The sequence below is a fragment of the Aquarana catesbeiana genome, linkage group LG13, assembly GCF_042186555.1.
Source record: "Aquarana catesbeiana isolate 2022-GZ linkage group LG13, ASM4218655v1, whole genome shotgun sequence".
Lineage (NCBI taxonomy): Eukaryota > Metazoa > Chordata > Amphibia > Anura > Ranidae > Aquarana > Aquarana catesbeiana.
In genome coordinates this window covers 6,336,547-6,353,111 of record NC_133336.1, presented here as the reverse complement: position 1 = coordinate 6,353,111, position 16,565 = coordinate 6,336,547, and the positions used below count along the sequence as shown (strand labels likewise).

Below are 16,565 nucleotides of genomic sequence, written 5' to 3'. Positions count from 1 at the left end.
AAGTTTGTGGTAATTTCCGCCGGTCATACAATGCCAGTGCTTGGCTGGCTGACATTTAAAGGGAATGCAACCTGCCCACCAACCGCCTCATTTGTGACATGACCACCAGGTGGAACTCAACGTTGGCAATGCTGCCATCAATGAGTACCTGTGTGAGTATCACCAGGACAGGGTCAGCGGAGCTTGGCTTCTTTTCACCATGCCAGTGGCTACTGATCAATGATGCATGCACTGTCCTGTCACCATTTGAGGAGGCCACAAGGATGGTGAGCAACGACAATGCATGCATCAGTGACACTGTCCCTCTTGTCTTCCTGTTGGAGCACACGCTTCATGGAATAATGGACAGGGCACTTGAGGCAGAACAGCGGGAGGAAGAGGAGGACTTCATTATTTCTCAAGGCCCTGTTTATCCAGATAGTATTCCTGCAGGCCCGTCAAATACACAGGAAGAGGAGGAGGAGGATTGTGTCAGCATGGACGTGGAGGATAACACTCAGCAGCAGTCTTCTAGGGATGTTTTTTCAGTCCCCAGAAACCCAAGAAGTTGGTTAGGAGGAGGTTGTTATGGATCATGTGATCCTTAGTGACCCAGAGGACTCAGAATCAAATGCATCTGCAAACTTACGCTGCATGGCCTCCCTGATTCAGCAAAGCCTGCGAAAGGACCCTAGGATTCGTGGTATCAAGGTGAGGGATCATTACTGGCTGACAACCCTTCTTGATCCACGTTACAAGGGTAAGGTTGCAGAACTCATTCTGCCTTTACAGAGGGAGCAGAGGATTAAACATCTTCAGGAGGCTTTGAAGAAAGGTTTGTGCAATGCATTTCCAGACCCTGGGAGGTTACAATTTCCTGGTGCTGGACAACGTGTTGCTGAGACTTCGTTCAGTCAGGGGAAGAGCGGTGGAGAAGGTGTCCCAGCTGACTGATGCCTTTAGACAATTTTTCAGTCCTCAGCGCCAAGGTCTGATCAGTTCAAGCAACCATCACCAGCATCTGCATTACATGGTGCAGGAATATCTAGGGACAAGAGCAGACTTGGAGACTTTTCCAACAGAGCATCCACTGGGTTACTGGGTCTTGAGGATGGACCACTGGCCAGAACTTGCTCTATATGCAATTGAGTGGCCTGTCCTGCATCCAGCATGCTTTCTGAATGCACATTCCATGCTTCTGGAGGGTTTGTAACGCATCATAGAGTGTGCCTGTCCACAGACTCCATTGATAGGCTCACATTCATAGAAATGAATCAGTCTTGGATAAGCAGTTATCAAGCACCTGATGCTGATGTAACTGATTGAATTTTCTATGGATGTGGGATCTCTTGAAGACTGCGTATGCTGAGTCGCTATGCTATTCCTCCTCAATCTTGATGATGCTAGCTTCCAACAATATTTTTGGTTTAGGGCACCACCACCACCTAAAGTGTCAGAAACCATAAAATCAGACCGAGACAGAAATACAGTTAAATCACCCTTGATTAATAATAAAAGAACAAACGTAGTCAAAACATAGCCAAAGTTCAGTAAAGGGAATGGATAGTCAGCCAAGCCAGTCAGCGATCAATGTAGTGGAACAGCAAGCAGGATCTTGAGCCAGAAGGGATGTCAGCAAAGCAAGTCTTTAAACAGGAATGCAGGAGATAGTCTCCTGTGATGTAAACCAAGGTGAAGGCAGAAGTCCACTTGGCCGAATAGATTAACTAGGCAGGACTGACGAGCAGGATATCACCAATAGCTGAGTAACTGTGGAGAGATAGGAGCTGGCAATTAGCCAACAGCTCAGCGGCCAGCTCTGAGAAGGAAGGGCTGAGCCCAGCCCTGACAGTACCCCCTCCTCAACGACCTCTCCCACTTGGAGGACCACCAGGCTTAAGGGGTAAATGTCTATGGAAATCACAGAGGAGGACAGGGGCATGTACATCCGAGGAAGAGACCCAAGAGCGTTCCTCCAGACCGTACCTTTTCCAATTCACCAGGTACTGTATGCATGAAAAAGGGGGGAATATAGCGCTGTGTGGGATAAAGGTATAAATAGCAGCCAACACAGCTATAGACCAAAGCAATATGTGTAAGTGTAAAAGTGTAGCGCTATTAAACCATATTTCACTATATACCCATTGCTTTTAGCATTGTGATTTGTATTTTCACCAATCATGACATGTATTACACCCCTTCATACATTTTTGTATTTTGGTATATCCATTGTTTTTACGCAATGTAATTTCACACTTCATTAATCACAATATGATTATACACTTTTGTACTTTAAATATTCATTGCCTATGAGCAATGTAATTCTTATTATTTTTTATGTATCATGTAATATATTCCACCCAGTGGCGGCTGGTGAAGTTTTAGGATGGGGGGCGCCAGGCCCCGCCCTTCCTTTTTGACCCCTCCCACTTGCTTAAAATGGGCGTGGCTTCAGCGAAATAGTGGGCGTGGCTCTAAGGTGGTGTGGTTAGTGTCTGTGATGAACGAGGGATGAAGGGAGAGGGAGAGAGGGATGGAGGGACAACAGGTCCAGATCCTACACAACAATAGAAATATGTGTATTTTGGAAAGTTTAACAATCAGCAGATAAAGATACTCCAAACACCTGGTGTTAGCGCTTCAATCATCCCGGCACCATGGTTGTTATGGTGTCAGGATGATTGAAGCGCATTATTTCTATTATTACATTGTAATATACAATTAAATCATTCAACTCACCATAATGCAGTATCAGTGGGAGCCCTGAGCATGTCACTAGCTACGTCGCCTGCCACCAGATGCCATCAGGTGTCCCCAGCGGAGTCCCTCCTTACATCAGGTGCCCCCAGCGGACTCCCTCCTTACATGCAGCCTGTGTCACATAAAATGCAGCCTGTGTCACATAAAATGCAGCCTGTGTCCCACCAAATGCAGCAGCATGTGTCACCACCAGTTGCAGCAGCATGTGTCACCACCAGTTGCAGCAGCATGTGTCACCACCAAATTGCAGCAGCATGTGTCACCACCAAATTGCAGCAGCATGTGTCACCACCAAATTGCAGCAGTGTGTGTCACCAAATTACAGTGTGTGTCACCAGATTGCAGCATGTGTCACCAGATTGCAGCATGTGTCACCAGATTGCAGCATGTGTCACCAGATTGCAGCACGTGCCACCAAATTACAGCGTGTGTCACCAGATTGCAGCATGTGTCACCAGATTGCAGCATGTGTCACCAAATTACAGCATGTGTCACCATCAAACCCCCCTCCCCCGGTTACTTACCTTGCTGTGTGTTGTCCTCTCCAGCGGTGTCTCCTGCAGAGCTCAGTTGTTCTCATACTTCCTGCTTCTCTCTCCCGGGCGCAATTGGAGAGAAACAGGACGCGACATCATACTCAGATGTCAATCAAACCGCCCGGCCATAGTAATAGATACTAGGACCGGGCGGAAGCTACTCGGCACTTCAGAAAGCGCCGCAAGGCGGGCTAAATGCCCGCAAATGAAGCGCCACGTATGCAATCTCGTGATTGCATAGACGTGGCGCTTCCCATAAGTGCACTGTGTCCGGCGTCGCACTGTATCCGCCATCTGAACACAGTGCACTTAAGGACTTTTTTGTGGGTTTTTTTTTTAAAGGGCCAGCTTTAAAAAAAATTTTTTTTTTTTTACTTTTTTTTTTATTTATTTTTTTTGAGACTGCCTGGAGGGGTGGCGGCGCCCAGGCGCCCCCTATGGATGGGCCGCCACTGATTCCACCTTTCAATACATCTTCAATGATGTTTATCCTTGCACACATCTTCCTCACGCCATGTTACTCACATCACACATTCACGTTTTTCTTTATAATCTTTAATCGTGTGTGTGTGTGTGTGTGTGTGTGTGTGTGTGTGTGTGTGTGTGTATATGTATATGTATGTATGTATATATGTGTGTGTGTGTGTGTGTGTGTGTGTGTATGTGTGTATATATATATATATATATATATATATATATATATATATATATATATATATATATATATATATATATATATATATATATATATATATATATATATATATATATATATATTATGAGTTATTACACATCCTGTTATACCGATAGTGCCTGTAGGGTTCGATCATACACCATATACTAATTCAATTCCATGGTTTGGTAAGAACATCCCAGGTGCCCCTTTTTCTTCCTCTGGAGGTGTCAAGAGTGTAGCTTTTTTGGCTGGATTCCATGTTGTGGGAGGTGAGGACTGACCATGGACCTTCATGGACCATCTAAATTCTTTAAAAATTCTGGTTATAGGATCTCTGTTTCAGATTCCATCTTCTAGCTGTAAATTTACCACTGTTGTGTACATTGGGGGACCTATGTGGTTGGCATTTGTTAATGCTATGTGTTGCTCCACTGTATTTTTATCGTCATACATGATGGAATGTGTTTTTGTACTATATAACCAGAGCTTATATTTTAACCTACATGATACTGTGTTGGTTTCCTAGTTTTGGAAAATAAAGATTTTTACAAACATTTGCAGCTTTTTGATCTATTTACTTGGCTGCTAAAAAAAAAAAAACCCTTGGGGGAACTATCCCATATTGCTATTTATCGGGGTCTGCATCCATTGATCTCTTACATGTGTGTTCATTCTATTTACAAAATGAGGGGACTGGAGGACCTCAATTATGAGGAAGGACTACAATCATTAAACATATTCTCTCTGGAGAATAGACTCATGAGAGGAGATATGAGAGCGATACACAAATACCTCAATAGTGATTCCAGCATAAGGAGAAAACTATTTTGTCTCAGGGAGTGTAAGAGGACACGGGGCCACACAATAAAACTGGAGGAGAAGAGGTTGAACCTTAAACTGCACAGGGGGGGGGGTTTCACTGTCAGGGCGGCACAGATGTGGAACTCTTCTACAATTGGTGGTGTCAGCAGGATGTATTGATAGTTTTTAAAGACTTTTGGATGTGCATCTTAGTGAACACAATATATAGAGATATGGGAAATGATTATTGACACTGACACACACACAGGTTGAACTGGATGGACTATTGTCTTTATTCAACCTTACCAACCATGGAACTATGATATCAAAGGACAATAATAGAGATAGATCTAGTTAAATCCCAAAAAAATCCTAAGAGATGGAGAAGGTGGAAAATGTTATCTCTGCCTTGATGGCCAGGTATAAAAGTGACTTAGTCTGGTGATTAGGGATGAGCTTCGAGTTCGAACATCGGCTGTTCGCAAGTTCGCCGAACAGCGAACAATTTGGGGTGTTCGCGGCAAATTCGAATGCCGCGGAACACCCTTTAAAAGTCTATGGGAGAAATCAAAAGTGCTCATTTTAAAGGCTTATATGCAAGTTATTGTCATAAAAAGTGTTTGGGGACCTGAGTCCTGCCCCAGGGGACATGGATCAATGCAAAAAAAAGTTTTAAAAACTGCCATTTTTTTCGGGAGCAGTGATTTTAATAATGCTTAAAGTCAAACAATAAAACAATAAAAGTGTAATATCCCTTTAAATTTCGTAGCTGGGGGGTGTCTATAGTATGCCTGTAAATGTTTCTTGTGTTTAGAACAGTCTGACAGCAAAATGACATTTCAAAGGAAAAAAAGTCATTTAAAACTATGCGGCTATTGCATTGCCGGTCCGACAATACACATAAAAGCTCATTGATAAAAACGGCATGGGAATTCCCCACAGGGGAACCTCGAACCAAAAATTTAAAAAAAAATTGCGTGGGGGTCCCTCCAAAAACCATACCAGGCCCTTCAGGTCTGACATGGATATTAAGGGGAACCCTGCGCCAAATTTTTATTTAAAAAATGGCGTAGGGGCCCCCCTTAAAATCCATACCAGACCCTTATCCGAGCACACAACGTGGCAGGCTGAAGGAAAAGGGGGGGGGGGACAAGAGAGCGCCCCCCTCCTGAACTGTACCAGGCCACATTCCCTCAACATGGGAGAGTGCTTTGGAGTAGCCCCCCAAAGCACCTTGTCCCCATGTTGATGGGTACAAGGGCCTCATCCCCACAACCCTTGCCCAGTGGTTGTGGGGGTATGCGGGCGGGGGGCTTATCAGAATCTGGAAGCCCCCTTTAACAAGGGGAACCCCAGATCCCAGCCCCCCCATGTGAATTGGTAAAGGGTACATGGTACCCCTACCATGTCACAAAAAAAGTGTCAAAAATAGTAAAAAAGACAGGAGACTTTGGGACAAGTCCTTTTTTAAAAAAATTAAAAAATAAAAATTTCCCATGATGTAGATTCATCTCACGCCGCCCAACGAGCCAAAAAAAGAAAAAAAAAAGCCGCAACAGCTCTGCCTTCATGGGAGGCTTCCGCCGAGTGACGCTTCTTATCGATGACATCTCGGTGATGTAAACCTGCCTTCCTCTGATGCCATGTGTCGTGTCGTCAGAGGGGGGGTGGGGTCAACCGTTTACGTCACCGGGTGGCCCAGCCCTCAGCTATATAACAGCTGTCCCTGAGAAGAAGCGTCACTCGGCATGAGCCTCCCATGGATGCGGACCTATTGGGTTGTTTTTTTTCTTTTTTCAGTCCCAAAGTGTCTCCTGTCTTTTTTACTATTATTGACACTTTTTTTGGTGAAATGGTAGGGGTACAATGTATCCGTTACCAATTCATATAGGGGGGAGGCCTGGATCTGGGGGTCTTCTTGTTAAAGGGGCTTCCAGATTGCGATAAGCCCTCCGCCCGCATACCCCCACAACCACCAGGCAAGGGTTGTGGGGATGAGGCCCTTGTCCCCATTAATTAACAAGATGCTTTGGGGGGCTACTCCAAAGCACCCTCCCCATGTTGAGGGCATGTGGCCTGGTACGGTTCAGGAGGGGTGCGTTCTTATGTCCCCCCCTCTTTTTCTGTGGCCTGCCAGGTTGCGTGCTCAGATAAGGTTCTGGTATGGATTTTGGGGGGACCCCCACGCAATTTTCTTTTTAATTTTTGGTTTGGGGTTCCCCTTAATATTCATACCAGACCCAAAGGGCCTGGTAATGGACTGGGGGGGGGGACCATTTTTTTCAATGAGTTTTATCTATATTGCCGAGACCCGACAATTCATTACAGCCGCGATCAGTTTTAAATGACTTTTTTTCCGTTAGAAATGTCATTTTGCTGTGGTACTGTTCTAAACATGGGAAACACGCGCTACTTTACAGGCATACTATAGACTCCCCCCAGGCACGATATTTAAAGGAATATTTCATTTTTATTGTTTCACTTTAAGCATTATTAAAATCACTGCTTCTGAAAAAACTGACGTTTTTTAAAACTTTTTTTTGCATTGATACATGTCCCCTTGGGCAGGACCCGGGTCCCCAAACCCTTTTTATGACAATAACTTGCATATAAGCCTTTAAAATTAGCACTTTTGGTTTTTCATGTTGGTATCCAATAAACTTTAACGGTGTTCATCCAAATTTTTTGCCTGTTCGCAAGTTCTGGTGCGGAGGGGGGGGGGTGGTTCGGTCGGATCATCCTTATTTTTTACCTTAATGCAGTGAATTGCTTTCACTTTACAGTAACTTTAAGCATTATCTGATGTATTCACATAAATAGATATGTACATATCTGCATATCATAGAAAACAAATCACACCAATAATTAATAATTTCTCTGGAAAAAAACACCTGCAATTACCAATTTAATACAGCATGGTGATTAATCATATGTATTACTTACCTCAGACTCTTAATGTTGTGTAGAGCTGGTATAAGTTTCTTCAATCCTTCATCCTGAATGTCACATGAACTTAGATTTACATCTTCTGTCTCTTTGAGGGATTGAAGGATAAAAGACAGCACAGAGCAGTCCAGAGGGCTGAGGGGGACTTTAGAAAAGACAACTTTATTTGACCCAATACATTGTGACACCAGAGCCTTATTCCTGCTCTCGTGGAGATAGTAGAATATATTAAGAAGCTCTCTGTTGACTGCTTGGGATTTGTAAGGTACTATTTCTGCAATTTTCTTCCGGATCCAGGTGATGACATGTTTGGCAGCGTCAGAAGACAATTCTCCCACATGAGACTTTAACATGGATCTAGTAGAAGTGTCTGAGAGACCACAGAGGAAACGGAGGAGTATTTCAGCACGGCCATCTTTGTGAGATTCTGCCTTATCAAGTGTTTTCCGTAATCTGTCAGGATTATAGGAGATAAAATGGACTAAAGCGGCAAAAAACTCCTGAAGAGTGAGATGGAAGAAGGCGTAATCCGCATTAGGAGGCTGACCAGATTCCATCATGAAACATGAAAAGAGATGTTTGTCATTTTTCACACTGAATGACTCCAGATGACGATCATCAAATACAATCATGTGACTCATGACTCCATGTTCTGCCATCCACCCAATAGATGTCAGCAGTTCCTGGACAGTGTGGTCGCCATCTTTATTCTGGCAGTGATTGGCTAGAATGTTGGAGACAAATGTCACAAAGAGTTGTGTCACTGTTTTGGGTAATGATGTCATCAGCTGATCAGTGATTGTTGGTTGGGCTCTGAAGCACATTGATAACACTGTACAGATGATCCAGCAGTATGATGGGATATAACAGAAAGTGTACAGCGTGTCATTCTCCTGCACATGATAAAAAGCCTTTTCTGACAATTCCCCATTTCCAAAGAAATTATTAAAGAAGGTTAGTCTGTGTCCATGGAGAAATCCCATGATCTCAGTTATTCTCTGGAAAACACCGGTATCAACTGATGCCAGTCTGGTTGGGCGGCTGGTTATCAGTACAGAGCAACCCTTAAGAAGACTCTGCCTCACCAAACTGACCACAATCTCCCCAGATATTGTCTTGTTAGCAAAGAGTCTACTTGATTTGAAATCCATTTGGTGAATACTTTCATCTAAGCCATCAAATATGAACAGAAGTCTCTCTGGATACTGTAAAATATTTCCAATATGACCCTCCAGATATGGATATTGATGAAGAATCATCTCCTCTAAGTTGACCTTTTCCATTCTATTAAGGTCCCGGAATTTGAAGAAGAAGACAAAAGCAAATCTCTTGTAGTGTTTTCCAGTCACCCAATCATAGACAAATTTCTGCATCATTGTGGTCTTCCCTATTCCTGGCACTCCGCTCACCATTACTGCATGTGGTACACATTGAAAATGCTGGTTCCAGCGGAACAGCTTGTTGGGGGAAATGTGCTCCAGTCCAATCTGTGTTTTCTTCAAGCATTCCTCATGTTTCAACCCAGTCTGTATTAGCTCATTCTGGGAACGCTGCCTGAACTGATCAGTGGAAACTACAATAAGGTTCACATAACGCTCATTGATGAGGAATCTTTGTGGTTCCAGAGTAGATCCTGGGGGTCTATGCTCCAATAGAGTCTCAGTCTTCTTCATCAGATGGTGTTTGTGCTTTTCCTGAATATCTGGGAATAGAACGAGAATAGTTTTATAGCTCAGGTTAGTCAGAAATCGACACTGCTATGTTTAGTCTAAGAAAAATTATAAGTTCTTATGTTCTAAAAATATTGAGGAAAGATTAGATGTATAAAACAAACTGATTGTAGTTTATTTTAATTACAGGCATTTATATTGATCACCAATATATCACCAACAGCACTTTACATACTATTCATTCACATCAGTCCCTGTCCTCGAGGGGCTTGGAGTCTAAGACCCCTTTTTCACATGCATACATACTGTACACATATGTAGCAAGTAAATAAATAGACCTCCCTGTAATGCTCTTACTAGGCTGCAGCTAGAGGGAGCTCTAATGACTTGTAGTGTGACTTCAGGAGACTGAAACCAACAAGCTCACATTAAACTTGGAAAGCAAGTGAGCAATGGTGGTGTCTCCTCTATGATACAGTTTAGTCACACTTGGTTTATGCTATCTTTGTTCAGTTTTGTAATTATTCTGACATTCACTTTCTCAGATAGTATATGTTAGTACTGGTAACTCGCTAACACAAATTGATGTGCTTTTCATGTGGCCTGCGCTGCCACTATAAAAAAAGTAATCGTCTGTATATGATCCATTTCTGTTTAACCATTTCAGCTCCAGTAGGTTTTACCCCCTTCCTGACCAGGCCATTTTTTTTTGTGATATGGCACTGCGATGCTTTAAAGAGGAAGTAAACCCTCTGAAAAAATAAAAATAAAAATACACCCTGCAAGACAAAGGCTTAATGAGCTAGTATGCATAGCATACTAGCTCATTATGAATTACTTACCTGAGATCGAAGCGACCCTCGTTCACGTCCTCCGTCTGCGCCATGATACCCGGAGTGACTTCCGGGTATCGCTGCTCCGGCGCTTTGAGTGGCCGAAGCAGCGATGACGTCACTCCGGCGCATGCACACGAGAGCCGTCAGTGACGGCATGATCGCCTTCACCAACGGCATGCTCAGTGCGTCTGCGCCGTTGTCTACAGCGTACATGCGCCGTAGACATCGGTACAGTCTTTTTTGCAAATATCTCCTAAACCGTGTAGGTTTAAGACATTATTGCAAGCACCTACAAGTAAGCCTTAATTTAGGCTTACCTGTAGTTGAAAGTTGCCCCTGAGGGTTTACAACCACTTTAACTGACAATTGTGCGACGCTGTACCCAAATTAAATTTATGTCTATTTTTCCTACAAATTGCGCTTTCTTTTGCTGGTGATCACCTCCTGCGGTTTTTATTTTTTGCGCTATAAACAAAAAAGACCGACAATTTTGAAAAAAGATATATATTTTTTTACTTTCTGCTATAAAACATCCAATAAAAAATGTAAAAAATCTAATTTCTTCTTCAATTTAGGCCAATATGTATTCTGCTGCATGTTTTTGGTAAAATAAATCCCAATAAGCGTATATAGATTGATTGGTTTGCGCAAAAGTTATAGTGTCTGCAATCCTATGGGATAAATTTATTTCGATTTTTAATTATTTTTTTTATACTAGTAGTGGCAGAGATCAGCAATTTTAAGTGGGACTACGACAATGCGGTGGACAAATCTGAAACTAAGTGACACTTTTTAGGGACCAGTGACTCCAATACAGTGATCAGTGCTAAAAAAAATGCACTGTCACTGTACTAATGACACTGTCAGGGAAGAGGTTAACATCAGGGGCAATCAAACGGTTAACGGTGTTCTCTGGGAGTGTTTTCTTACTGTGTGGGGGATGGTTTAGCTGAAGAAAGACAGAGATCCGTGTTCCTGCTTAGCAAAAACACAAGATCTCTGTCTTTCTTACTAGCAGAACCACAATCTGTCTTGTTTACATAGCGAGACCACCGTTCTGCCTCTCCCGGAACGATCGCCGGGGTTCCAGTGGACATCGGATCCACCAGACCTACTGATTGGCTCCCACTGTGTCCAATTGCAGCGGTAGCGGGGTTTCCGGTGGTGCATGAGAGCGCCCCAGAGCCGAAAACAACAATCAACTATAGGTATGTGATTTTGCGCTTAAGGGCCGCCCTGCTGCAGTATATCTATGTGGGGCGGTCCTTAAGCAGTTAACACCGTAAACTTGAAAAGCAAGTGAGCAACAGTGTTTTGTGTCTCCTGTTTGATACATATACTGCATCTTTGTCATACTTTGCACTCAGATCACCGATAATCCTGTAACAAATGGTAAGAAACTATTGACTGCACTAGTGGATCTATCAGCAAGGGAAAGTATTATTTGTTGTATGCCATCCTCACAATCTATAGTATTCCATCCATTTGATTGCTGAAGTTGGGATGTCGGATAATAATAACTGGCATTAGGGACAGTCAGCCCTGCTTCATCCTTAGGTAACTGCAAAGTTTCCAAACTGATCCGAGGATGTTTATATCTCTATATAAGATCTCTAAACAAGGTATCTATTTGTTTAACCACTTCAATACCAGGTACTTAGACACCTTCCCGCCCAGCCCAATTTTCACCTTTCAGCGCTGTTGCAATTTGAATGACAATTGCGCGGTCATGCTACACTGTACCCAAACAATTTTTTTATCATTTTGTTCCCACAAATAGAGCTTTCTTTTGGTGGTATTTGATCACCTCTGCGGTTTTTATTTTTTGCGCAACAAATAAAAAAAGATCAAAAATTTAAAAAAAAAACAAGTTTTTCTTTGTTTCTGTTAAATTTTTTTGTAAATAAGTACGCTTTCTCCTTCAATAATGGGCACTGATATAGCTGCACTGATGGGCACTGATACGGCGGCACTGATGGGCACCGATGAGGTGGCACTGATGAGGTGGCACTAACGGGCACTGATGATGGGCACTGATAGGCGGCACTGATGGGCACTGATAGGTGGCACTGATGGGCACTGATAGGTGGCACTGGTATGCGGCACTGATGGGCACTCATAGGTGGCACCGATGGGCACACATAGGCGGCACTGATGGGCACTCATAGGTGGCATTGATTGGTATATATGGGTGGCACTGATGGGTACTTATGTGTGGCACTGATGTGTGGCACTGATGGGCACTGATAGGTGGGCACAGATGGGCACAGATGGGCACTGACAGGTGGCACCGATGGGCAGTGACAGGTGGCACAGATGGGCAATGACAGGTGGCACTGATATAGCATTGCTGGGCATTGTTGGGCATATTATTGGCATAATAGTGCCAATCAGTGCCCATTTGTGGGCACTGATTGGCACAGATTGGGCACATGTGGATGGCCATGGGGTACATACCTGGCCATCCACGTTGCCCCTTCCCTGGTGGTCCTAGTGGCATCCCTGGTAGTCCAGTGGGGTGATCTGTGGGGGGGCTGCGCTGATAAACAATCAGCGCAGACCCCCCCTGCCAGGAGAGCCGCCGATCGGCTCTCCTCTACTTGCGTCTGTCAGACGCGAGTGAGGAAGAGCCGATCAACGGCTCTTCCTATTGACAGCGTGATCAGCCGTGATTGGACACGGCTGATCACGTGGTAAAGAGCCTCCGCCGGAGGCTTTTTACCAAGATCAGTGTAGCGGTGTGTCAGACTGACACACTGCTCCACCGATCGCCGCGATGCGCGCCCCCGGGGGCGCGCTGCGGCATGTTATCCTGAAGGACGTCATATGACGCCCAGTCAGGATAACAGAACCACTTCCCGGACGTCAATCCACTTTAGGGCGGGCGGGAAGTGGTTAAAGAATTTCCGTGGTAACCATTAGGGATGGGCTGTCTGTTCGAGTCAAACATGAGTTCAACTCGAACATTGGCTGTTCGCCGAATAGCAAACAATTTGGGGTGTTCGCTGCAAATTCTAAAGCCACAGAACGCCCTTTAAAAGTCTATGGAAGAAATTAAAAGTGCTCATTTTAACCACTTGCTGACCGCCTAACGCAGATATACTGCGGCAGAATGGCACGGGCAGGCAGAATCACGTACCCATACGTGATCTGCCTTCCGTGGGCGGGGGGTCCGATCGGACCCCCCCCGGTGCCAGCGGCGGTCGGCTTCTGACTGGGAGCGTTGGGAGGCGAGGGGGAGACCATCCGATCGTGCCCCCCCTCGCGATCGCTCCCAGCCAATGGGAATCCTCCCCTGCCTGTGTGTAGTACACACAGGCAGAGGATGTGATGTCATCTCTCCTCGGCTCGGCAGTTTCCGTTCCAGCGCCGAGGAGAGAAGACATGTAAGTGCACACAAAACACACACACACAGTAGAACATGCCAGGCACACAAAACACCCCCAATCCCCCCCCGATCGCCCCCCGATCCCCCCCCCCCCCCAATCACCCCACACAGTTTTTTTTTTTTCTGATTACTGCATGGTGTCAGTTTGTGACAGTTAGAAGTGGTAGGGCAGTGAGTATTAGCGCCCTGTAGGTCTAGAGTACCCCCCTAACCCCCTAATAAAGTTTTAACCCCTTGATCACCCCCTGTCACCAGTGTCACTAAGCGATCATTTTTCTATTCGCTGTATTAGTGTTGCTGGTGACGCTAGTTAGGGAGGTAAATATTTAGGTTCGCCGTCAGCGTTTTATAGCGACAGGGACCCCCATATACTACCTAATAAATGTTTTAACCCCTTGATTGCCCCCTAGTTAACCCTTTCACCACTGATCACCGTATAACTGTTACGGGTGACGCTGGTTAGTTCGTTTATTTTTTTATAGTGTCAGGGCACCCGCCGTTTATTACTGAATAAAGGTTTAGCCCCCTGATCGCCCAGCGGTGATATGCGTCGCCCCAGGCAGCGTCAGATTAGTAGCGCTAACACCCACGCACACAGCATACGCCTCCCTTAGTGGTATAGTATCTGAACGGATCAATATCTGATCCGATCAGATCTATACTAGCGTCCCCAGCAGTTTAGGGTTCCCAAAAACGCAGTGTTAGCGGGATCAGCCCAGATACCTGCTAGCACCTGCGTTTTGCCCCTCCACCCGGCCCAGCCCAGCCCACCCAAGTGCAGTATCGATCGATCACTGACACTTACAAAACACTAAACGCATAACTGCAGCGTTCGCAGAGTCAGGCCTGATCCCTGCGATCGCTAACAGTTTTTTTGGTAGCGTTTTGGTGAACTGGCAAGCACCAGTGGCCTAGTACACCCCGGTCGTAGTCAAACCAGCACTGCAGTAACACTTGGTGACGTGGCGAGTCCCATAAGTGCAGTTCAAGCTGGTGAGGTGGCAAGCACAAGTAGTGTCCCGCTGCCACCAAAAAGACAAACAGAGGCCGTCGTGCCCATAATGCCCTTCCTGCTGCATTCGCCAATCCTAATTGGGAACCCACCGCTTCTGCAGCGCCCGTAATTCCCCCATTCACATCCCCAACCAAATGCAGTCGGCTGCATGAGAGGCATTTTCTTTATGTCCTCCCGAGTACCCCTACCCAACGAACCCCCCAAAAAAGATGTTGTGTCTGCAGCAAGCGCGGATATAGGCGTGACACCCGCTATTATTGTCCCTCCTGTCCTGACAATCCTGGTCTTTGCATTGGTGAATGTTTTGAACGCTACCATTCACTAGTTGAGTATTAGCGTAGGGTACAGCATTGCACAGACTAGGCACACTTTCACAGGGTCTCCCAAGATGCCATCGCATTTTGAGAGACCCGTACCTGGAACCGGTTACAGTTATAAAAGTTAGTTACAAAAAAAGTGTAAAAAAAAAAAAAAAAAACACAAACAAAAATATAAAATAAAAAAAAAATAGTTGTCGTTTTATTGTTCTCTCTCTCTCTATTCTCTCGATCTCTATTCTCTCTCTATTGTTCTGCTCTTTTTTACTGTATTCTATTCTGCAATGTTTTATTGTTATTATGTTTTATCATGTTTGCTTTTCAGGTATGCAATTTTTTATACTTTACCGTTTACTGTGCTTTATTGTTAACCATTTTTTTGTCTTCAGGTACGCCATTCACGACTTTGAGTGGCTATACCAGAATGATGCCTGCAGGTTTAGGTATCATCTTGGTATCATTCTTTTCAGCCAGTGGTCGGCTTTCATGTAAAAGAAATCCTAGCGGCTAATTAGCCTCTAGACTGTTTTTACAAGCAGTGGAAGGGAATGCCCCCCCCCCACCGTCTTCCGTGTTTTTCTCTGGCTCTCCTGTCTCAACAGGGAACCTGAGAATGCAGCCGGTGATTCAGTCAGCTGACCATAGAGCTGATCAGAGACCAGAGTGGCTCCAAACATCTCTATGGCCTAAGAAACCGGAAGCTACGAGCATTTTATGACTTAGATTTCGCCGGATGTAAACAGCGCCATTGGGAAATTGGGAAAACATTTTATCACACCAATCTTGGTGTGGTCAGATGCTTTGAGGGCAGAGGAGAAATCTAGGGTCTAAAAGACCCCAATTTTTTCAAAAAAGAGTACCTGTCACTACCTATTGCTATGATAGGGGATATTTACATTCCCTGAGATAACAATAAAAATGATTTAAAAAAAAAATGAAAGGAACAGTTTAAAAATAAGATAGAAAATCAAAAAAATAATAAAGAAAAAAAAAAAAAAAAAGCACCCCTGTCCCCCCTGCTCTCGCGCTAAGGCGAACGCAAGCGTCGGTCTGGCGTCAAATGTAAACAGCAATTGCACCATGCATGTGAGGTGTCACCGCGAAGGTCAGATCGAGGGCAGTAATTTTAGCAGTAGACCTCCTCTGTAAATCTAAAGTGGTAACCTGTAAAGGCTTTTAAAGGATTTTAAAAATGTATTTAGTTTGTCGCCACTGCACGTTTGTGCGCAATTTTAAAGCATGTCATGTTTGGTATCCATGTACTCGGCCTAAGATCATCTTTTTTAATTCATCAAACATTTGGGCAATATAGTGTGTTTTAGTGCATTAAAATTTAAAAAAGTGTGTTTTTTCCCCAAAAAATGCGTTTGAAAAATCGCTGCGCAAATACTGTGTGAAAAAAAAAAAATGAAACACCCACCATTTTAATCTGTAGGGCATTTGCTTTAAAAAAATATATAATGTTTGGGGGTTCAAAGTAATTTTCTTGCAAAAAAAAATTATTTTTTTATGTAATCAAAAAGTGTCAGAAAGGGCTTTGTCTTCAAGTGGTTAGAAGAGTGGGTGGTGTGTGACATAAGCTTCTAAATGTTGTGCATAAAATGCCAGGACAGTTCAAACCCCCCCCAAATGACCCCATTT

At 44.3% G+C, this 16,565-nt stretch overlaps 1 protein-coding gene across 1 annotated transcript in view; it reads right to left on the bottom strand.

Moving 5' to 3' along the window:
- Positions 1–7,691: 7,691 nt before the first annotated feature.
- The window catches only part of LOC141117569 (NACHT, LRR and PYD domains-containing protein 3-like), a 31,968-nt gene continuing 23,094 nt past the window's right edge, over positions 7,692–16,565 (bottom strand). The window contains exon 5 of the mRNA XM_073610477.1: positions 7,692–9,400. Within this exon, the coding sequence (XP_073466578.1) occupies positions 7,692–9,400 (1,709 nt within the window). The remainder of the gene's footprint in view (positions 9,401–16,565) is intronic.